This window comes from Dromaius novaehollandiae, chromosome 6 (assembly GCF_036370855.1).
Source record: "Dromaius novaehollandiae isolate bDroNov1 chromosome 6, bDroNov1.hap1, whole genome shotgun sequence".
Classification (NCBI taxonomy): domain Eukaryota; kingdom Metazoa; phylum Chordata; class Aves; order Casuariiformes; family Dromaiidae; genus Dromaius; species Dromaius novaehollandiae.
In genome coordinates, this window is record NC_088103.1 from 13,065,067 (window position 1) to 13,089,278 (window position 24,212).

Genomic DNA, 24,212 nt, shown 5'->3' on the forward strand with positions numbered 1-24,212 from the left:
CTGACTTACCAAAAACGTTAGCTCTTAGGGGTTTTGATAATGATTTCCTCTAGTGCTGTATGCAGTAGTAGTAACACCTCTCTATTTCTTCTCAGTATTCCCCTGCTTATTCATCTAAAAATCAGGTTTGCTCTCCTATCCTAGTCAATTGGTTATCTATCGTTACCCTCAGGTAATTTATGGCATTAAGACCAACACAGCAGCCCTGAGGCACAAAAAAATGCTTGCCTGAACACTAAATGACTAAGATACAGCTATATATGTCCAAGCCCAAGCTTCAGCTGAAATCAAAACTCTCACTGCTTCACTGGCTTTTGGCCCGTAATGGGCAATCAATCTATAAAGAGACATTCTATAAAGATCTAATTGCTGACGATAAATCTTGAAAAAAGCAACACTTTCTTTTTGAGCTAGGTGATGCCATTTTTTCTTCCTGCTTATTCACTACTTATGCATAAAAAGCAAGGTCACACTAAGAAACCACCAGCATCCAGCGGCTACCGTCAGGGATGCTCACCCCCATTTTAGCCAACATGGGCATCTTCTCTCATGGGCACAAGCAAAAATGGATTGCTGAGCAGTCCTCCGTTGTTTGCATAAATGACGATCCACGTCACATATTCACCATGATGCGTGTGTTCAGGGTTACAAAGATATGACAGCTAACGAGACCTTCCTCAAACCGCACCAGTGTCAACAGAGAAGAGAAGTCCTCTGAATCAACCCTACTGCTCTCATCTGATTTCAGAGAGTGAAGACCATGGCAAAACTTTTTAATGCCCTCCTTTGCCTCTTTTGCAATTTGCTTTAAAAAAACAAACAAAAATACATTCAAAGAATCCAGCCACGTGAATTTAAATTCTGCAGAAATCTCACCCACCAGTAATTACTCCTGGAGTATTTAAAATTTTAAAAGAAAACAAACCCCAAACCAAACAAAATGCTATTTTTCAATTAATTTTCCTCCTCTGATTCCTCCCCGCATTGCATCATCTCCCAATTACTGTGATTTTGCTGAGTGTGCCAGTTTCTTAAAGACACAGCTATAAAATGTATGGACTAATTGTTGAGCAGAACTGAAGAGCTATTAAAACTGCAATAGTACAGCACTTCCAATGGTAGTCTATTATTTCTACATGATTGGTTTTGTACAGTCCAACTCATGCAGTGAAACTCTTAGATAAATTAACTCCTTCGTTTTGACATAAACATCAAAGGGAGAATTAAAGGAGAATGAACAGTACTTGCTCCTCCTGCTTAATACACGATGTTCATAACACCCATGCATGTTCCTGGAAAATTACAAATTATTTCAATGGAGAAACTCATTTGCTGCTTTATCAAGACTGCAATACATAAAATTTGGCTCCAGAATTATCTCATTTTCCCATTTCATGTTTCCCTGTCATCTACATGGTAGGGCATGTTTACAGAACTTTATAACTATAATATACAATCCAGTCATTTCTAAACAGCTCTATAAGAGTAAGTCTGAAATGTACACATTTTAAAGATTATTTAGCGAACACCAAACTCTCTCCCAGCTGTTTTACATTTTGAATTTCCCAATAAATGAATAACATACTAAAAAAGCAAACAAGATCTGACATTATTTAGTCTAAGTTTCTAAAATGGCGTAACATCTGTAGCTAAAAACAATTTTGAATAACTATATTTAACTATAGCAGTGTTCCATTATTCATAGCCCATTTTCCTTGCAGACCGGGCGACTTAACGCGGGGTTCAAGCACCTCCCTTAACGGGTGAGCCCCTCCACCAGCCACGCTGCAGCAAAAAGCAGGGGGGAAAAGAAAAAATCTGCGCCCCTCTCTCTTATATACCTTCAGGCGACCGACGCTGCTCGCAGCGGAGGGCCACCGGCTTCACCACCGCACACCGCTGCCCGCCAGCGCCGCCGGCCTTGAAACGGCGCCGGGAGCAGGGGCTGCCGCGCCAGCAGCACCCTCGCCGCCCCGCTGCTCGCTTCCACCTCCGTTAAAACCCCCAGCTCCATCGCCCCCTTTCACCAGCTTTTATCGGCTTTGCAAAGACCTAACGTCCATCCATCGAACAGCGAAGTTTGCTACGTCCTTACGCAACGACAGCTTCCCTCCTCGCTCGCCCGCGGCTTGCGAAACGCCTCTGATTGAAAGACAAAAAGAGAAAAATCCTGCCGTACCCAGGCCAGTTTAGCTCCCTTTTCTATCTGTCTTATTAAAATCTTGACTCCGTAACCCAGGGGATGCCGGCCCCACTCTTGACTTGCTTTCTCAATCCCACCTTCGCCCCGTGGCATCTCCGGCCTGGCCGCGCACGTGGGACAGCGGCTCGGTTTCTGCCCCGCAGGGTCTCTGCTCCCGTCACTAGTCACCAGAACCAGTAGTCCCACGCAGCTAAATCTAACTAGAGACAAAGAGAGGCTCTGATCATGTTTATGGTGCTCACACATAGATGTGGCGGCGGGGGGATCGTGCTTTTTATTTTTTTTTATGCCCAGCAGTAATTAACTAATTACATGTTAAGAAAAAAAAAATCAGAAAAAGTTCACATGAGTCATTTATGTGTTTTCATTCTTTGTAAACTTTCTGGCACACCCTATATGCTTCATTTCTTGCTTTAAATAAGTAAGTACTGGAAAATATGCACAGTATTTGGAACTAAGGGGAATGACATATTAATTCAGCGCTTGCTTTGTGTCAGTTTGCTTCTTCCAAATTTGAAACAAAACTTCAGGGAAACTGAAAACTCGCCTGCAACGTGTAATTTACACCACCCTGCACCCACATCACCTAGAAGGTATCAGCGATTCCTTTAAGCCACAACAGTAGAGTATCGCCATTAGGTAGCTTAGCTGCCCGGGATCCTCCTGCGAGCCCGAGCGGCGGGAACCTGGGACGCATGAGCTCAGGAGGGGAAAAAAAAAGTAAACAAAGTAATGAGTAACAGCTACAGCTCCTTAAAATGTGTACATTAACCTCGGTATTGAGAAACTGTTTGCTTTTCAGAGGCAGTACCCTCCGACCGAAATAACGACAAATATTTTGGAAATCCCGTGCAAAGCCCAAGCGCCGCTGCCCGCGCGCCCCGAGCGCACCTCGTCCCAGGGTACCTCCCCGTGAACCCAGGTGAGCTTACGAACGGCCCAGACCTAAAAGACCATTAACTAAAATTACATTTGTTTTTATTGAAAGACAGCCTCAAGTGCTGACATGTAATATATGACATGTGATACATAATAATACTCTTAAACCAGTTCTGACATAATATCTCCCAAGGCATAATAACCACAAATGACTGCTTTAGTTAAGAACTAGCCAGAAGCAAAATAGATCCATGTAAAAGTAGCTTTAACCATAAATACCTCAACAATATTTTATGTCACTTTGTAAAAAAGTTAAAGGAGTCCCATAATAATTAACAACAAAAACTTCATGTTCTTTACTATTGTATGGCGGTTGTGAAAGGTTATTTCATAGTCCCGCAGCTGCCAATGCTGTAAATTACGCAGGCACCACGAAGCATTAAGGAGAAATAATAGCAATTTAAACTCGGGGCTGACGTAATTCATGATAAACAGTCACTGGAAAATATTACAATGTTGTCTTTTTTGAGTGGGTTTATTCAGAAGGAGGCGACCGTGCGCTGACAGAAACCACTTCTCTTTCCGCCGCGCCGCGGGTCCCCGGGGCCGGCCGCCGCGCCGCGCCGCCCGGGCACCGCCGCCACCCCGCCACCCCGCCGTCCCCTGGGCCCAGGTCCTTACGGACAGGAAGGTATTTCATCTCACCTCACCACGCAGCAGTCGCGTTCGCCCAAGAGCTCGCTCTCGGCGCTGGGCAAGACCCTGCCCTTGGCCAACTGGCCAAAGTCTTGCGTAACAGCCGCCGAAGTGGGGAGAGGTATTTGGGAGTTACGCCACTGCGAGCGAGACAGAATGTGACCCCTTATCAGGGCTTTTTTGCTTTGAGTATACAAATATTTTATGCATTTCAATGAGTGACAGAATGCAAAACTTGCAAATATTTATTTTTAGATGTATGGGGGAAAAGCAATTAGAGCTAAAAATGTTAAGAATGAAGAAATCACTTAACAGAAGCAATTATGTCGGGCATATAAACAGCTCTGCCTTCAGACTTTTTATTCAAATGCTGCAGAGCACACCAGAAAATATCAATTGTTTAAAAAAACGGCAAGTATTTTTTCACAACTGAAAAATCAATCATCATAAACAACATCTGGGGATCATTAATATCTTACTCCACAGTTGGATTAACAAAATAAGAGGTCTGACCAGAATCCAGAACATTTCCAGATTTTCTTTTTCAAGCTAAAAGCTTATGCTTGCAGAGGTGGCGTGGGCAGGGAGGAAGAAATGTGCATTTATCTGTGTATATTGTATATAGCACTATTATGCATTAATCATTACTTCCCCTACAGCTATGTCCTGTTTTTGTTTTGAGAGAGTTAAAATTGAAATATTTAGCTAAGCCACCCTACCCAGAGCCTTGGAAAAGATTTGCATATTTTTCAGACTGCTGGAGATGCCACCGTAAGGCTCCACCCGCGGAGGGCCCGGCCTCCCCGCCAGCGAGCGGCCTCCCTGCTCCTCACATCCCCGTTTTACCTGCTAGCACGTTCCAGCCGTAGCGGAGGTGCACAAACACCGATACCGCCCCAAGATCACGCCGGTGTTGAAACAGAGAAGCCTGAAAACTGGGAATTTAAAAAGCGGTACCGGGGAAAAAGGAGTACGTTTTGAAGGTGTACAGGATGCCTCTTGCTTCCTCTGGGCTGGCGAGGAGGAGGAGAGCTTGCAATCTTGCTCTGCCTACGAACGAGGCTACAGCAGTGCCGGCAGCTCCCGGTCCGGCTCGCGGTACTTCCCGCCATCCTCTGGGGCACAAGGAGACACGAACGTCTCCTCTCCCGCTACGCGCTCCGACTGGGACATTACCACAGGGCTGTTCCCAGAAGTAGATATATGCAGTGTTCAAAAAAAGTAGGAGAAGGGGAAAAAAACCCAAAGCACCTAGAGACCTTTCTTAAACGGAAAGCTCTCACATACAATAAAATAAATGCAATGCACAAAAGCTGGACACGCTCCTTCGGGTCGGGAGAGCGCTCTCCCACCGGTGAGCTCCCCGCACCGCCTCCAGCCGGACGCTGCTCTCGAAGGGACGGGACACGAGGCGCACTGACGCACAGCTCGCGGAGGGTCACAGCTAACACCAGCTGATTACATACCCCTGCGAGCTGACCCCATCGCTACGAACTTAGGTGCAATGAAACATCCTCTTCTAGCCACTCCGGGCGGGGGGATTAATACACACGCAATTCCCTCATCGCCCACTTTTGGCCGCTGTTGGAGGTGGCATACGGAGCGATGGCTGCTCCAGAGGAAGGGACACCCCCGCCCAGACCTTCTGCAGAGGGGCCTGAAGATACCCCTGCCCGACCGCAGCAGGGACAGAGCCCCTGGGACGGGATGAGGAGGCCGAGACCCAGGGGAGCAGGGTCTTCTCAGCTTCGCTGAACTTCACCGATGCCAACCATCCCGCGGGGAGCCAGAACAACAGCAATAACGGCGACGCTTTACCTCAACCGAAAAACATTAAAAAATACCTTTCATTCCTAAGCGCAACCTTTATACTAGAGATGGTTTAAAAAGAAAAGTCAGCTTTGACTCAACAAAGAATGTCACCAGCAGGAAAACTCTCCGTATCTCATTACACTGGAAACCTTCTTCTTCTTTCTCTCTCTCTCTCTTTTTTTGTCTCATTTTACACGCCAGGGTTTTGTTTTGTTGTGTTTTTCCCCTAAACAACTGATTTTATCTATGAGTCACAAAGTTCTGCTAAGCTGAGATACATAATGAAAGCAAAGGCAAAACTGCAGCTCTCCCAGAAGCAGCGGTCCCACTCGGCCCCCCCGCGGTTCCGCTTCCACCCCACGGTCCCACTTTCACCCCGCGGTCCCGCTTCCACCCCATGGAGCCTCCTTCGCCCCACGGGGCTTCTGTGGCACCCAAGAGACCCCCGCCGCCCCGGCCTCCCGCCCCAGCCTCCCCGGCCGAGGCGGAGCAGGGAGGTGCTGCTGGGGGGACGTCGGCCCCGAAGCCCGGGAGGATGCTAAATCACTGCTCCGCTTTCGGCACCGCGCGGCAGAGGCATCGGGGCTGCTGCAGGGGAGGTGGCTTTTCTTCTCTTTTCTTTTTTAGCAGGTGATTTTTCCCATGCAAGCAGCATGTTGTTAGCCTTCGGTGGGGGAGAGGGGTAAGAAGGGAAGTGGGGCTTGCAGTGCCTTTACACATCATTTTTTCAATGAGCGGTTTCTCTGTGCGCCGCTCTTTTTATGGTAAAATGGAGAAGTTTCATTTCTCAGAGGAAAAGATGATATTAATACCCTAGCGTGATGCAGTCCTCTCACTTTTGGGTATGAAATGTTTTCTAAAAATTTGGCCTTTACACATAAAAATAAAACTTTGAACCTCCTTTTGGGGCTGAGCAAGTGTTTACTGCACCCCAGGGACCAAACAGCTTTTTTAATAGCATATTGGACCCGGCGTGCTATAAAAGTAATCCAGACCGATTTAAAATTTACCAAACAGATCTAAAAAAATAGACAAGAAATAAATGCCTGTGCTTTCCCTCACACTGCTGCGTACGCAGCACTCGATGGGCGGCTTCGCTCCCGCTAGGGCTCTTCGCCCCGTAATGAAAATTAGTAGGACCCCAATTTTTCCATTCCCCTATCAGCACGAACGGTTGTGCGGCGATACCAGTAAATCATACGCATTTACAAAAGTTACTCAATAACAGCAACCGCAGCGGCTGATAAATCAACGGAGTTTGAAAAACGCCTTTACCAATGATATCGGGTTGAAGAGAAGCAACACGGCCGGCGAGCACATGTTCTTTTTTGTTTTAAGGGGGGGACGAGGAAATAGGGTTTGGGTTTTTTCACATGCCAATGAAGGCGGGCAGTTAGACCCAGGAACGCGTAGGTGAGAGCCAGCCCGCGCGCCCGAGCAAAGCTCCTCACCCCCCGGCGTCACCACAGTGCACTTCCCAAAATCTGCTACTTGCCGGGGAATTTGGGGCTTATCAGGTGGTGGGGAAATGCACTTTTTCCTACCTTTTTCCTTCTGCATACTCCTTTTGCTTGCAAATGCAAATGAGACACCTGGAACTCTTTCTAGGCACCTTTCAAGGATTTTGGTCACATTTCTGTAATCTGGTCTCCCCCTCCGATTTGGCTGATAAATGCCAGGGCCTTGGAGCAATCCATTTATCTACTGTACCACCCTGCCTCTGTTTAGATTTAGCAGTCATCACTTTCCCCATGTGACATCAATCTACATGATATCAATGTAAACTGTTTGTATAACAACGTGTTGCACGTTTTATTGTCCTGCCAGCAAAGAAAGGGATAAAATAGCACTTTGCCTGTTGCCTTCGACAAAGGTAATATAATTGACACCATGCATTTTGCAACATGGAAACGGAACTATACATTGGCCAGTTTTTGCCTTCCTAACACAGCAGGACTTGCAAATTTTACCGCATCGTTTGCATAAAAAGAGACTTCTGAAGAGTAGGAGTTTTTGATTTATAGGCATCGAAAGATCTGCTTCCTAAACCAAACTAAGTTTTAAATACGCATAATTAATTTCTATGGCAAAGACTGCTGTGGCTCTGGTTTGATAATGAGATAATTGCCTCGCAAAGGTCAGGAGAACGGCACCGCTAGCTTTCGGAGAGCAAACAAAGCACTTGCCACGGCTTGCGAGGCGTCATTTCTGCATCACTCCACATCGCTTTGATTCATCTATTACTAATATTCCATGATACAGTTACGTTATGGATCCAACTATTGCAGCAAACCTGTAATCAAGGAGTGACCCTGAATAAAATACTCTACAGAAAACAGATGGTACGCGCATCAAACGCCTTCCAGCCTAAAATAACCTTTTCCATATATGAAGGACAGTTAATTAAAACTGAACTTTATATTCTGAGCTGGATCTTAATGTAAATAAAAATCAAGACACTACTGTGTTAGTAGACCAAACTTCCAAGTCATTTCATTCTCCCTCTTCTTTTTTTTTTTTTTTTTTTTTGGCATACCCCCCAGCAACCAATATTTTTGCTCACTCAAAAGTAATGGTTTGCTGTGAGTGTAAGTGGGTTTACCAGTTTGGGCCCAAATCCTGCAAGCTTGGCATCACAAAATCACTGCTAAAGAAATTTCACTGGACCCATGCCTGGAGTTACTGTGGGTAATACGGAACATGCATCCTGCCACACATCCAGCAGCAGGTCCTCTGCCACTTGGGCTGATTTGACAAAAAAAAGTGCTAAATCACCCGGCAGCTATGAGGAGGCTCTCTCCCAGCGGCGGGGAGCTGTGCAGTCCCGGGGAGCGGTGGAGTGCTCTCCAAACCCTCTGAATTAAGAGGTCACCTCCCAGACGTGCCTCTGCATGTGCAAAGTCAAGCTCCCCGCAAGGGCAAAGCTCCCACGGAAAAAGCCTGCGTTTCGGGAACACCAGAAATACACAGCCAGTCGCTGACATTTCTTTGGGGCCCTGGGAGCATCAGTGCAGTTGAGGAGCGCTCTGCAACAGCAACGGGACGCACAGCGAGTCTTTGCTATTTTGCATTCGTTAGCATATTGCACCAACAATGACTTTTCAAACATAAATAGCCTTAGTTCACTTTTCCCTCTTGGAAAACAGTGGACATTTAAGCAGCACAACGACGTAACTACTTGCGAGAAACATAAAATAGCTGCAAAGTGACTTACCAAACTCATCACATATACTTTCATTTTCTATAAGAGTTGGATGATCAAACGTATCCCGGCAGTAGAAGATCTGGGGGTTCTTGCTAGTTACGGCAATGCCACCCAGGGCTAAAACAAACTGGTCCGTTAGCACTGAGGAAGGCTTGTCCTGAACGCGCTTTAGCATGGAGCGGTACCGACAGTACTGCGGGTAGCTGAGAATTAGCAGGTTTGAGTCTTCATCATCCTCACCTGGAAGGAAAGACAAGACAGTTACCCTTAACAAATCAGAAAAACCCCAAACCAGGGCTGCGACTCACCAGGGGAGAACGTCTCAGAAAACCCAAGGCCAACGGGCAAAGACTCGCACTTTTCTCGAGATCGATCTTGCACAACATGGCGGTTTTTGAAAGGAAGGTAAGAAAAATAAAAATAAAAAGATGGTTTATTGAAACAGCTGCTTCTCTGGCTTTGTGTCCCGTTCTCCCACCCTTCGGCTCGAGGACCGTGCCCCAGCGAGCAGAAGCTGCCCGGTGGACTCAACCGACGCGGTCCCCGTGCTTGGCCAGCTCTGCTGCTCTCATAGCGATACTGCCGGCTGGTTTCCTCAGCTCCCTACACGATCTCACTGAAGTAGTCTCTACACCGCCTAACCTCTTTTAAAAATAATAATATACGATGGAGAGATGCAAACATGAGAAACGACTCGCTCCCAGGTAGGCAGCCGGGAGGCAGCAGCCCCTCTCCCCCCGCTCACCCATCCCGGTGGGGGAGCGAGCCCGGCTCCCCCCGCGCCGGGCCAGCCGAGGCAGAGCAAGAGGACGCGGGTTACGTCCTCTGCTGTACCCCGATCACCAGGTAGCTCAGCCACTTCTTCTGCCAGAGACAAAAGGTCTAACGCTTAATCCCACTGCCGTACCGAAATCGCCCTTCTTACCCTCAAAGTCAAGATCACTTCAGACACTGAGAGGAACGTCAGATCGCTTCTCACCCAGCTACGCCCGATGGCACAACTCTGCTTGATTTGTGCGAGGCAATGGAAACACTGACACATAAAAGGCTAAATTTTACGAAGTCTCTGGAAGCAGATATATCACCTGGCACGTCACCGCTGCAGACACATGCGATGCTGCAAAACACCAAGCCAGCACACCGCTCTGGGAAGGGCTGTTTTTGGAAGTACACTTCTTGACAGCCAGCCCTTCTAAAAACCCTCGACTTTGCCCACCACCCCCGAAGTAAGTGGGGAGAGCAAAACAAGTCATGTATAAAAAAAATAATGCACACTACAAAAATACACATTGCAATACACACTAAAAGCCATTTACGTTACTCTTCCAAGAAAATAAAACTTGTGATTCTAAAAACTCTCCTGGTCAATAAGGATGTGGTCATGCTTTTTGGGTTTTTTTTCAGGCAGGGTGTATATAACTGTGTGCCCCACGCGCCTTCGTAGCAAACCATTAGTTTCTAGGCAAATGTGCCGTAAGTCACCGCACAGGATTACACAAACTTGATGTCTCTGACAAGGGACATTTCAACTCAGACCCGTGTCCCGAATTAAAACCGAGGCGTTTCTTAGATGACCCCTTTCACGCGTACTTGTGCAACGCCAGCAAGTCTGTCACGACACCTCTTCTCCCTTTCCTCATGCACCCCAGGGTCAATAGATATAGCTGGGGCAAATAAGGGACGGACAAACGGAAGGTTTGCCTGGCAAAAGGCAGCGCGTCCCTGGAACAAAGATGGCTTCTCCCTCCACCCCACCCACAGGAGAGAAGAAAAATCAAAGCGGACCAATCCCTAATAAAACCCAAACCCGGAGAAGAAGTATTTTTCTTCCAGCAAAATCTGACACATGCTGTTAAGCGGGGAGTTTAGTGCACATCTTTGATGGGTGTGATCGGAAAGCAGGGACTGTTGTGAGGAGAGATCGAAACATCAATCGCCTTCCAGCACAATCAAGAAAAAACAATGTAATTTCTAATTGAGATCTTAATAAACCAAGACGCTAAATTTCTGAGTGCGGCTTTAGCTTCAGCGGAGGGAACACGGTAAAAGATAATACCTGCAGCACGCCGCTTAGAAGAGTCAACCAAAATTACTCTAATCCCGTGCTTATACCATAATTACATGTTTTAATAATCCCCGTCAATGTCAATTTTTCATTTTTCTCTGTACTGCAGGGTGGGGGGCCGGGAAGGCGCAAGGGGCTGGGGGCTGCCCCGCGCCGGGCCCTGCCGCGGCATCGCGCGGCCCTCGAGCCGTCTTTGCAACGAAGAGATGCGTGAAACGCCAAACACAACGAATCTACGCAAGAACTGACTTTTTAGGTCAGTACGAGCATTTTTTTTTTAAATATGCAACGCAAGGCAATTAAAAGCCAAAAAAAGAAGAAAAAAAAAGCGAGCCTGCTAAAAACACGGATTCCTACCCAAGCCACCTAGCGCCAGACCTATTTACAGAAAGAGCAGAGAAACACAAAAACGTAACTCGCTTTTTGTTTGCTTGTTTCAGAAACATCAGACTATAATGTTATTGCTAATCTACTCCCAACATCAGTAAGCAGTTTTTTCTTTAAAAAGACCTTCACACCAGGATTTTATAGAGCTTGATGGAAAAACTATGCATGTTCCTTCCTGTACCTAATTACCTCAACTGCAAAATCTGCCAAGTATTTTGCCCTTTAGTTCTTTTAATCGTATTAGTGCAAATGCATTTGGATGCCAACAGAAACAAACATTTAAAGATTTTTGCTTAAAAGATCCCAAATATGTACGAGGCTCGTGTCAGACGCGCACACCCCGCGTTTCCTCCCAGAAAGCACACAGCTATTTTTTTCAGAAGAAACATGGATTTGTTCTTCTTGTAAGACTAAATGTCTAGTTTCAACCCAATTTAAGTAAAATAATGTCGATATGAACTGCTCTCACAATGATTTATGCTGCCTCCTGTTACTTTATTACATTAGACATTCCTTTCCCTGAGCTTTATACTTTTCCCCGTGCTCCTAGCAACCACATAAAGGCTGCTCACCAACTTTACGTACTTGGCACGCTTCCAGGCTCCGCTCTTATTGATAATTATATTGAAGTTTCAATTTAATTGCTACTCTGTTGTGACACAGAATATTTTTTGTAATTAGGCATTTCCCATTTTCTGTCCATTCATTTTTTGCATTACTGAAAATGATGTTCTTCCAGAAAACCTAAGCACAACACCGATGCAGATAAGAGTGTGTACATCTGCTGCTACCATTACCAACACTGCAACGTGAAAAAAAATGTTTTTAAGAAAGAAAAAAATTGTGAATATAATTTCTCGGAAGGTAATTTTCTTTTCAGTTTAAGTGCTCTTATTCTTCTTACAGTTACTCAATGATTTCCTGTTCTAATTACAAGACGTTATACAGAAAGTCGTTTCTAAAAAGGAAACGTACTAGAGCAGGAGACTCAACAGCGTCACACGCTTAATACGGCTTAAAATTCCCAACCGGTGCCTCAATTTCATCAGGTCTCTGCTCTGCCCTCTGCAGCGCACGCCACCGCCACGCTGAAATCTCTTCCGCGGCAGTTAACACAAACGCATACATCAAAGCGGAAAACACACTTGCAGTTAAACTGCAGGGGAAAGAAGAAAAAAAAGCTCAGGGTTTTTTTTTCCCCTCACTGTAGCTGTTAAATTGGAGGCAAGCCAAGCCTAGCAGTGGAAAATATTAAAAAGTAAAAAAAAACCAAAAACCCTAAAAAAAAAAAAAAGAAAGAAGAAAGCGTGATTAAAAAGCGAGAGAAGAGATATTCGGTTCTAAATCTAAATGAATAAGCCACAAACTATTTCATAAAAACATACTGTGACGTAAATTACACATCAGTATTGCACTGTTGTGGTTATTTTGAGAAATGGCTCGTACTGTAAGTCAGCTGGTAAAACCCCACCCTTAATGATTTTGTAATTCTCCGTACAGCAATCAGCCGGAGCGGCCCCGAGATTGCCAAGAAGGAAAACAGGCAGAGCTGCAGAGAGCTTGTAATAAAAAGATAATGTACTTTTAACATAACAGAAGTAGAAGATTGGTTTTATTAACTAAAAAAACTACTTAAAAGGTCCCCAGCTTGCCGTTTGTTTTGATAAATGTTAACGCAGATCTCCATAAGATAAGCACGGGGAGCACCAGGGGACCCGGGCGAACGGGGACGACGCCGGGCGCGTGGGGGCCCGCGAAGCGAGGCAGCTGCTGGGGAGAGGCCGCGCGGCCGGCGGGGGCTGCGGTGCTCGGTCCGTCTGCCCCCTCCCGCAAAGGGCACCGGCAATGCCGCCGGCTGGCACCGCGCTCCCGGAGCCACGCACGTAGCGCGGCTGGGTTATTGCTGCTTGTGCGCGTAGCCTTGGCCGCATCACGAAGGTGCAGCAGACACTCCAGGGAGGGGTGATGAATCCGGATGTTACCATTAAAAACGGGTAGCTGGGTTGGACGAACAAGGCTACAACTGCCGAGACAAGGCGGTCTCTCCAGTACTGGAGGGCAGCGCTCAGTCTCGGCTGTGTCCCCAAGAGCAGGTAAGAGACCAGGGTTTCTGCGGCCCCCCAGAGAACACTTCATGGTGGGACCCGTCCCCTCTAAGAGTGCAGGTCCAGTCTCAAGCAGCCGTGGGAATCCGTCGGTAGCCAGCCGCACAGACCTCCTCCCATCCTGCTGCTGTGCAAGACGTGTGGATCATCTCATCCTCTGGAGTTTCTGCTCCTCCACTAACAACTGCAGCTAGCTCAGGCTAAAGGCTAAGCCTGCATATCAAATAAGTGAATGAAATTAATTTCACCCACACAGCAATGTAGCCTGCCCTATGCCAAAGCAATGGTCCAAGTGTGTGCCAAAAACCCTCTCCAGCAGATACGCTCTCCATCAAGATAAAAAAGCCTAATCCCACCTGTGATAACAAACTTCCACTCTTCCAGCTCTTAAGATAGGAGCCAATTCTCCTTTCCCTATTCTGCTCCTTTGGCAAGGACCTTCTGCAGTACCAGCTGGAGAAGGCAGGTGTAGAAGAGATGAAGATGAGTACAGCTGATCCATCAAAACCAACGACTGCGGGTCGGACAGGCTCTGCACACCTCAAACCTGTCTGCTCGAATAACGTCCCATGGGGACACAGAACAGGTTTCCAGCAGACAGATATGAACCGTTACAAAATTACCTAAAGAACCCTGAACGCCTCAAAAACCCAAGAAAAACAAAACTAGCAGAAAGGTGGAAGAGTCAGTAGGAAGAAGAAGAAATTGGATCTTTATGACTTCAAAAACCTTTAAGAGGAATCTTGAAATGAGAACACCTTTCCGTATCACCACCTGGGTACAACCTGCCAAATACTCCCAAATCGCCAGCCAGATAATCACAGCTGGCCAAGAAGCCATACACACATCTCCGGGTATTCCTACGAGAGAGAGGATGGTTCTTCCCAAAGAAATAACCTTGGCAGGACAATTACGGCAGGCTCCCTGCTTGACCACCTCACACGTTGAATCCTCCGCTTAGACACCAAGCTAAGAGCGCCCGTAGGAACCCGTCTGTCTTGGCACAAGGTGGCTGTGACCCAGGAGCAAGAGCTGAGGAGCTCGGGCAGTTGCATCATCCTCCTGAAACTGCTTTTCCGTGCTCCAGCTCACCTATCCAACCTCTCTCTGGCGATTAGGGGAGACCTTTTCCAAAAACAGCTCTTCCAGTCCACCCTAACTTTTCATTCCCACGGTCTTTGTTTACTGCAGTAACGTGACTTGGTGTGCCTTGGCTGTCTAATTAACTACAAGACCTAAAATATTAATACAAGAATCATATTTCTCTCACAGATAAATGCAAATACAATAATGATTTAGCCCCATGAGACAGGACTGGAAATCTGTGTTTTGGGGTTTAAATAAATTTTGGTAAATTATCGACACAACAGGGATACTGCTTTGTTGGCAGGACCCGCGCTACTCATCCTTGCTTTGAGAAAGCCCCCTCCCTTTGAATGCTAATGCAATCAAGAACAAAGGCAACATGTTGCAGTATAGGGAACGCAGTGATTACAGTTATGTTTACCAGATAATGATGGTATTAACAAGTTGCCTGTAATTCTTATGTGGACGTTTGCCTGCTTGATTTTGCTTTTAAATTGATCAAAAGGCGAAAGATATTTTGCCAATACGCACAATAAAATGCACAGAGTCTTTCTGTGTGTATCAGATTTCTTTTTTCTCCCCCTCGTACGGAGGACGGAGAACTAATTCTCAGAATTTCATGTCACTTCCACAGCCCTCTGTTTTCTGTCGCGGTGCCAGAAGAACATCAGCAGTTCAGAGAATTCCTCAGATTAGTTCAACATTTGAAAGAAAGAGTACGCTTACAAACCTACTGGAGATTGAAACTACTGTTCAGTCTAACAGTAATACAGTCATTAACAGGAAAAAAAAGCTAACACCATCTAATGTGTACTTAAAGCACATGGCTGAAGAATATTTTACAGCTGGTGATTTGGATCTGATTTGTTCTAGTCCTACTTAACGGGGACAGAACTGAGCATGTTGATTGATGACTGACAGCAGGTCCATATTATCAAATCTCCCATAATATTTATCTCATTAAATCACTTGGAATTCAAATCGTAAATCCAATTTTGGTAGGAGACGGAAGAAATTTAATACCGAAAAAGTTCCCAGCCAGGCATCCGACGTCCGTTTTCATACCCTGATCCAATATTCAGCTACTCCTAGCTGCAGCTCCCCGGTTCCTCCCGCGTCTTAGAAAGCGGGTTTATGAGGTGTTGCTAGACCCCGAAGCAGAGCGACGGACAATCGTCATTTCCAGCTTTTATACAGCCCTTCCATCCATAACTGCTTTAGCGAGATGAGTAAAAATTATTATCCCCATTACACAGAGAAACTGAGACAGAGAGACCTTAAAGGCTTTCTCCCACAACATCAAGCAACTCGGAGGGCAACCAAGAGGGCAAAGAGCCCCGGTGGAAATCCCCATCCATGGCTCTTCCTGGCTAGGGCAGAGTTTTCCCAAGTTTCCTCCAGGCCCCTGCCAGCCCTGCCTGCCTCCTTCCCAAAATTTCCTCCTCCCTTGTTCCTCAAGCGGTAGGAGCGGGCCAGCCCACGTCCGAACAGCAACGATCACCATGGAAAAACCACTCTCACGACACGAAAGGTTTTTAGGCTGCCCTGCTAGGTTGTTAAAGCAGACAGAGACGGGGGGAAACGGGGACTCATGATGGACGGAGAAGATGCCGCCTGTCCTCTTGGACGCGCTGGGTCAGGCAGACCATTCAGGTTGAATGTGCATCAGCTTTAAAACAAGTATTTATCCTGGTTGTCGTGGTTACTGATAAGCAGCTTCAATTCTGCTGATAACAAAAAGAAGGAAGAATTAAAAAGGGGAGGGGAGGTTGAAAACATAATTTGGTAATATGACGAAGCCAAGAAGAGGAATTAAATCACATTAAACAAGCCAATTGTACTGTAAATGGCTCTGCCTCTCCGAATTTGCCTTTAAATCATCTAAGGCTCTAACATGGCAGCTGCTTCAGTTTTAACAAACAAACAGTAAAAATCCCTTTTAATAACGAAAGGAAATAATGATATACTTTGCTTTAGCTGAATTCAAACATAATTTAATTTTTCCTGAGGTGAAATTTGCTCAGGGAACAATCAGATAATAAGCGTTATCATTCTCATAGACAAAACTGAACCGGCACTTTGCAATTCAAAGTGCTATTTAATGCACCGTTTTCAGCAATCGCTGAACACCATCCAACACGCCGCCGAACTACACTCCGCTGCTTACGTGCAAAGCCTGATCCTGCAAATATCTGGGCGCAGGAGCAACGCTGCAAACGCTGCAAGCGCCGCTGCTCCCACGGCTGAAGTTACGCACGTCCTAACGCCTTTTCACGAGTGCGGTCAAATCCAGGAGCCTTTCCATGTACAATACCTTTCCATCAGCAGCAGCAGCATTATTGTTATTGTTACTACTGCTACCACTACTATTACTATTATTAAGTGTTTTGGTCTCTCTTCTTCCCAAGTGTAGCTCTGCAGAGAGAAAACCCTGGAGAACGCCGCGCTGGAGCCTCGGAGGGACCCGGGCAACGAGAGCCGCGGGCCGGAGAGCGGCACGCCGTTTTCACAGCGACGGCGATTTAACCGCTGGGGCGGCGAGCGGAAGGAAGGAACAGCTGCCCCAGTCCTGCGTTCAAGACTGCATTTTGGGGGGAAGACACCCTAGTCTGGTGATTTTTAAACTTGTGGTCTGTGATTTCCCCTCTGTGTTGAAGAGGTCTGTGAAGCTTCAAATGATTGGACGCATCTATACTCGCTTTGGGAAAGCGCAAGGCAATTTGGACGAAATGGAAAGCCGCCGTGAGGCTGCGATCATCGGGCTCGGCAGAGCGGCGGCTGGGCAAATCCTGTTGCCTCCTCTCTTTTTCGCATGCGCGCACGGCTCCGAGGCCAGCGCGAGAGCGGGGCGCCCAGCCTCGCTCCCGAGGGCGCGTCCCACCACCCTCTCCGCGCAGCAAGAGCAAATGTCTCATTTTCCATCGCCCCGCGGCGCATGAGTCAAAAGCCTCGCCGCCGCGCGCCCCGCGGGGCCCTTTCGCTCTCATTCTGAAAATTCGGGGGAACTCGGCCCTCCTCGAAATAGCAACGGCAGAAGCTGCCGGCCCCGGAGCCGCGGCGCGAGGGCGGCGGGTGGAAATGCTCCAGTGATTTAAGCAGTTCAGCTCCGCTGCTGACATTTATGCCCGCTTTGAAATCCTTAATGAAATAACAACCCCGTTAATTCTTGCAGGGTATTTAGCAGACATAAAAACTGCATTATCTACTATTTACAATTTGCTACACACAAGCAGGATCTGGCTCTGTATAAAAATAACAAGCTCGCTGTAACCCTCCGCTCCCTAACCATACTGCTGATTTCTTTGACACATGGAGAAGTGAGAATAATTACATTTTACTGAGTGCGTCTCATTACACTGATTTAAGTAAGATTTCCAAAGCTGCAAAAATATGCCTTTCAATTTCATTTGTTTCTAGCAATTCGCTCCGAAGACGGTTAGTAAAACCTTCAGAAATTATCATCAACGCGGACAAAAATTGTACCCTTCTCATGTGGACATTTGACAGAGGGATAATAGGGTCTAGAAACACCACAGTCAGACGTTTCTTTTCTATTTAATGTTTCCTTCTGTGCCAAACATAATATAACAGACAAGTGTTAGAGAGACATGCAGGGGGGAGCCTGAATAGAGAGCTTTAAAAGAGGTCCTTAATAGAGAAGCAGTATGCTTAGTCTTCAACAACATTCAATGGCAATTTATTTGCAGCCATTTTCTCCCGTAACCTTTCACACTGGAACAGGTAAGATAGAGCACAAGACAATTTGTCAACTGCCAGATATGAACAAAAGAAGCCATTTTTAATAAGCTTCAGCAGCCCCTTGTTTTTGTTTGCTAATAACTTTTTTGGAAGGCAATCAAAGAGAAGAAAAGAAAAAAGTCAAGCTGGGAAGCGAAAAGCACAGCTAAAGAATTTTACAGATGAACTTGTGTTATCATCTGCAGCGTAATAACGCTTACATCCACGACTTGGAACCAGAAAGATGTTTCCTTAAAAAAAAAAAAATTATAGCAATTACAAAAGTGCTAGCTACACGTATTTTCTTCCAAGAATTTGCCATCCTTTATCTCATCGCAATGCTGTACCTGCTCCCCAGTACAACCTTATTCTGGTTCCCCTCCCGGTATCATTAGATATCACAGGTATTCCTCCTCTCCCAGCATCATTAGATATCACAGGTATCATTCACAGGTACCATGAGATGCCTGTGCCAAAAAGGTTTCTGCAAGGCTGAGTTGCCAACGTTGGGCCAAACGCTCCCCGGAGCCCCCAGCTGTGTTTCCGAGGGAAGCTCCTTCTGGAGCTGAAGAAAAGGCTGAGTACCCAAGCCAAAATCCCAACAACGCAAGCTGAAAAATCTGATGAAGTGTTAAGCAAATTCATTAATGTTATTAAAACACAGAAAATTCCCTTGGAAAATTTCGCACAGGTTTTCCCGTCTCATTGCACATTAGTCATGGCCTGAGAGACGCGTGAGGAGCAAACAGAGAGAAATAAAGCTTTTCTCAAGTCAACTTGGACCAAGTCCTAGTCTCACTGAAAAAAAGGCCAGGCTCGTGGGCTTCGGTGAGAACAGGGCTGGATCCTTTGAACTGCGTTATTACGGCATCTGCAAGAGAGGTACAAAAGCTCACGGTGAGAGAAGATGCGCCAGAGGACAAAAGGAGCTGCTGGTCAGACGACAGCCCTTCTGGTTAAGAGGGTGGAAAGCCAGACTTCGGCTGACTTTGGAGAAGACGCACGCTTGCACAGTTTACTACCCTATCCCCAAAATTAGATTTGACTTTGGAGGACTTTGCAGCGGAGTCTGTTACCTAGTGAACAGAAAGAAAATGAGAATTTGCTCTTCAAGAAAGGCAAATGGCCTTCTGAATAAAAGCCAGGGCTCCCTGCGATGGGAACCTGAGAGCCCAGCCCCGCACGCGTCCTGAGAACGAACACAGGATTTCTCTTCCTCTTGTGCAGGAGCAGGAAGCAATTCCTGGAGAAGGAGAGGAGCGGCGTTACCTGAATTATTTGAAAAGGCCTCAGGTGGAGGCAGGGTGAGAAAGGATTTCAGGACGAGTTATGGCTATGAGCTGAGAGGAACAAGCAAGCATCCTCCCACTCCTTTCTCTAGGCAGACTCTTTCCAAGTTTTCAGCGAGAGCGTTAAGTCTAGCGAGTCTGCCCAGGAAGGACCAGGCAAAGCACTGCCAATCCTCCAAAAATCCACCGTGCTGCTGGTACTCCGCTCCTCACGTGGCTTGGTCCCACCTCCAGCACAGAGGAAGGATGGAACCACCTCCGCTTACTGTCTACCCCTCTGAAGTGTGCTCTAATAGTAGATAGCACTGTCTATTTCAAAGCACTTAATGGACGCTAATTAGCCCTCAGGGCATTCCTATAAGGCAAGCAGATAGGTAAGTATTATTTTGCCCTGTTTTGCATATGAAATAACCTGGTAGGAGATGTTCCCACTTGCTTGAGGCCACCAGATGAGTCACCAGATGAGCCTGGCCCAGCTGAGCCTGGCCTAGCGCGGATTCCGGCTCCCAGACCTGTGCTCAGACCTCTCGGCGATCCCTCTTGCACAAACCTAGCTGCAACACCTTCATTTCAAACATGGAGTGAGAAAGGAAGAAAGCTCAAGGAGGGCTGATAACACTAGAGCTTCCCCAAGAATGACAAAACAGCGCCTTCCATCTACTGAATGCCAGAGACCAAATCTAGGACAAGGGAGGAGATGAAAGACGCACTCAGAAACCAAATTATAAGAGTTTTTGCTGTATGTTCCGTTCAAGCAGTCACAGCCATCTACTGTGATTTGCAACCACTGTTAATGTCAGCGAAAGAGTTTTAGATTCTTAATTTTTAGCGTGGTCATGAGCATTAGAGAACGTGTAAGGGCAGCAAACACAGCGGTCCTGGACGGACAGAATACATATGCTTAATATATACGTAAAACAGACTTATGTGCCCACACCCACAAAATCACATTGAGGTCCTGCTCCACACTAAAGATCTTTGTGACCTTAGATACCAAGGACACATTGCAGATTGATTTCATATCTCTTTCCGAAAAGAACAGCAAATGGTTTCAGGCACTATTCGCTAGCAGCCAGCACGCACACAACGCCGGATACCAAACAGCACGCGCTTTCCTGAGCCAAGAGCAGGCTTTATCTCCCATTGCTACTGCTCTCCACCAGCACCGAGCGAGCTGGGGACACTGTGCCCTCAACTTTTAAGGAGCCAAACACGATGCATGTGTATTGCTGCCCACCCCTCTCCAGCCACCGCTGCCGGGACCGCAGACATCAGGCGGCTCGCTGCAGTGAGCCGAGGTCCTTGAAACAAGTGACTGCAGTGTGCCAGGCCCCCAGCACGCGCGCTCATCATCTGCACCATGAAAATCCTAATTTTTGCTCCAACAGTACTCAAGAACCAATCTCCAGTAACTATAGTCTACACAAAACATTATTAATTTATCAGTGGAAAAAACATTATCTGCGCGGCGCATTATCAATCTCCAGTGGTGATACCTCAGCCCAAGGTTGATAAACGCATGCAGCATCAGGCAGCTGCTTTGCATTTTGAATCCTTTATTTATAGAACATGGCAAATTAATAACTCAAAAATGTTGTTTCAGGCAAAGTAATGGACACACAATAAAACTATTCATTTCCTAAAAGGTCACTCTAGGAGAAGCACACATTGTTTAGAGGCCTCCCAACAATGCCATTGTTCCAAGGAAAAGTGAAAACCTGTAATAAGCAGTTAGCGCATGGCTCCACATCGGAGACCCCGGGCTAATTTAAAGTGCAATCTTAAGGCAATCAATCATACTCTAAAATTACTTCATTTTCCAAACTGTTTACACTTTTTAAGTTACAAATCCACTTTCTGCTATTTCAACTCACGATTTACAGCTCCGGAGTTGGGCTGCCTTGGCGGGCTGCCAAGCGCTAGTCATGAGGGAGCTAATGATCTGAGCAGATCAGTGTTTTATAATGGAGAAAAGCGCATGCAGATTTCCAGTATGTCTGCAAGTAATCACGGCAGGCTGACTAGCAAGGAGACCGCCGCAAATTTATTTTAGGAGAAACCTCTTAAAGCCGCACTTTTTATCCAGGCCAAAAAAAAAAAAAAAAAGAAAAAGAAATCTTTAAAAGGTACTCCAAGATTACTCAAAATTACTCTAAATGAAACTGCTGCGCAAACAATATGTTAAAGAATAGTACAATAGCTAATTTCCTTTAGTGTGTCTATCTCGACCAGATCACATCCTTATCGTGGCAAGCTGGAACATTAAACTCTCTAGCTCGTGGAATCAAAACACAAGAGTGCTTCATATTACATTATAGAAAAATGAGCCGTTCCCTACAAACAAGGTCAGATTTCTGGAATGCCAAAGGTCTACACTTAAACGGAGTGGGGAGGAGGGGAGCCTCTGCCCATTTCACTCTCTGAAAAGCAGCTGGGAAACTATACCAGCGATTTAAACTTGTTTTAATAGCCAAAATGCTAGAAAGAGAACAAAAAGACTCTTGGGAGATGATACTTAAATTAAGTATGATCTTTATTGTTTCATTACAGTGGCACAGCCAAATAATGACTCTGTCTTACTGTACAAATAAGGCCGGATCCTCATTTTCTAGCGGAAACAATTATTCTCCCATATTCTGCTTCCCACCAACCTTCCCAGGCTGCCCTGGGTACTGGGCAGCGGTTCCACGATGGGTTTGGGGCCAGACTGAGGAAAATTTGGGATTTTCTCCTGTCCTTAAAGGCCACACCAAGGAGGCATATTCTGACCCTAAAGTGGCTCCAAGAATGAAGCTATAAATATTCCTGCATTGTACTTCATGAAATTCAGCCCATTAGGATGGATATTTTCGTTTAACATTATTACATGCCTAAACTCAATTGTATAATTGGATAGGGCCAGAAACAATACGCTGGCATTGCTTTGTTAGAGCATACTACAGCTTTAAAATACCTGTAACCATAAATCAACATAATTATTTGCAGCACTGTCACGAAGCAGAACAGGAAAAGAAAAATTAAAACAAACTAGCCGGTAGAGAATCTCACTTGACTTCCTAGAGACCGAAAGTCTTTTACCGGCTGTGAGTCTTACCACCGCTACGACGGGGGAAGTCCTTCTTCTCTCTAGGTCGCCTCGAGAGGCAGCTCCTCCGGAAGGAGTTTGCTTTCTCTCCACCCTCCATCACGACGACCAGGGACCCCGCGGCCCTGCAGCGCAACGGATGCGGCCGCTCTGACTCTCGGCTACGGGGGCTCTCCTGGCACGGGCGGCCCCCGGGTCCGGAGCGGAGTTTGCTGGTTTGTTTTTAATTGCTGCTAGCGCCAACGCTGCTGGGCCCTCGTCTCTGGGAGACCACCAGCCGGCTGCGGCGGTGCACCGCACCACGCGAGCACGCGTGCCCCCAGGCACCTCCCCGGGAGGTGTTAAGGCATCGTGGAGCGTTTTGGGAGAAATTACAGCTTGTCACTTTAAGAGGCAGAAGAACCGAGGTTGGCTTGGGCATTTCTTCCCTCCCCTCACCTACCCTTACGCAACCGCTCTCCAAATCTCATCCCCACCTACCTCCCAGCCATGCAGCACTTCATGCTCACTGGCGGCACCGGGCTAAAGCATGACTGAAGTCGATATTAAAACATGTATTCCTCCCACAGCTTCCCTGAAAATCCCATTGAATTCACAGGATAGAGATCTCCCAGAACTTGCTCATTCTCGTTTTCTTGCCGCTGTTATGTTTTTTAAGCAACTCTTTTTCTCCCTCCTTTTTCTTTTAATCTTAATTTAATTAGGTCTCAAACAATGTCTTTTCTTACTTTTGATACTTATGTGAAGAATATTAAGATATTTTATATCACAAAGATATTCTCAGAGCCAAGTGCTTTATGGCTATCAGTGCTCAGCAACATATATAGCTGTGTGTGTGTGTGTGCGCGCGTATGTGTGTATGTACACACATATATATGTGTACATAAGTACATATGTGCATATATATACACACAGCTTCATATAAACAACAACACATACATACATGCAAAATAAATATATAATATAAAACTTGACACAATTGCTGTGACATGACTAAAAACCCTCTTCTTTCATGCTGAACTTTCACCCTCCCACACTGTGGCACCACAATTTGGAGAAGTAGCTGGAGGTAGCTGAGACCTGAATTTCCTTGGTCAAAGAGTAAGAGGAAGGAAAACCCCTTCTCTTTAAAGACAGCTCAAAGAAACAGAAAAGGGGGAACAAGCTGATGTGGGGGGGGGGGGCGGGGGTGAGGCAGGTCAACTCATGAGCTAAGTGAAAATTTCCAAGTGATAAAAACAAGTATAAATAAAAGGGAAGATATAACTGGGTGATGCGAACAACTCTGGAGAACACAAAAGCATTTGATGTACCCGGAGTGGGTGTCACCGAGGGGCTATTAAAAGGCATAAACGTTCATTTTCGGTCACTGAGTCACCCAGAGGAGCTGGCTCCCGAGTCGGTAGGCTGCTGGAGCCCGAGATCCAGCTCCACTTGTCTTTGCTCCAGCTTGGAGCCATCGTACGACTACACCGCAGAGCGGCGTAATACAATAAACAGACCTGAACAAGGGAAAGAAAGCAATTTTTTTCCCTTACAAGCCAGGTTGAGTGTTTTTGCCTATTAAAGTAACCGAAGATGCTTCTTGCAGAAAACGAAGCCAGAGGCAGGGCGCCCGAGGCGGCCTGCAGACAAGCCTCAGCCCCGACGGGCGGGCTGCTT

At 46.4% G+C, this 24,212-nt stretch overlaps 1 protein-coding gene across 6 annotated transcripts in view; it reads right to left on the reverse strand.

Moving 5' to 3' along the window:
* ARID5B (AT-rich interaction domain 5B) overlaps positions 1-24,212 on the reverse strand; it is a 104,297-nt gene that overhangs the window by 53,295 nt on the left and 26,790 nt on the right. For 4 of the 6 annotated variants that reach the window (XM_064513701.1, XM_064513699.1, XM_064513702.1 and 1 more), the window contains one exon: positions 8,805-9,035. The exons of the other annotated variants lie outside the window; for them this stretch is intronic. In XM_064513701.1, the coding sequence (XP_064369771.1) occupies positions 8,805-9,035 (231 nt within the window). The remainder of the gene's footprint in view (positions 1-8,804; positions 9,036-24,212) is intronic. 6 annotated transcript variants of the gene reach the window in all.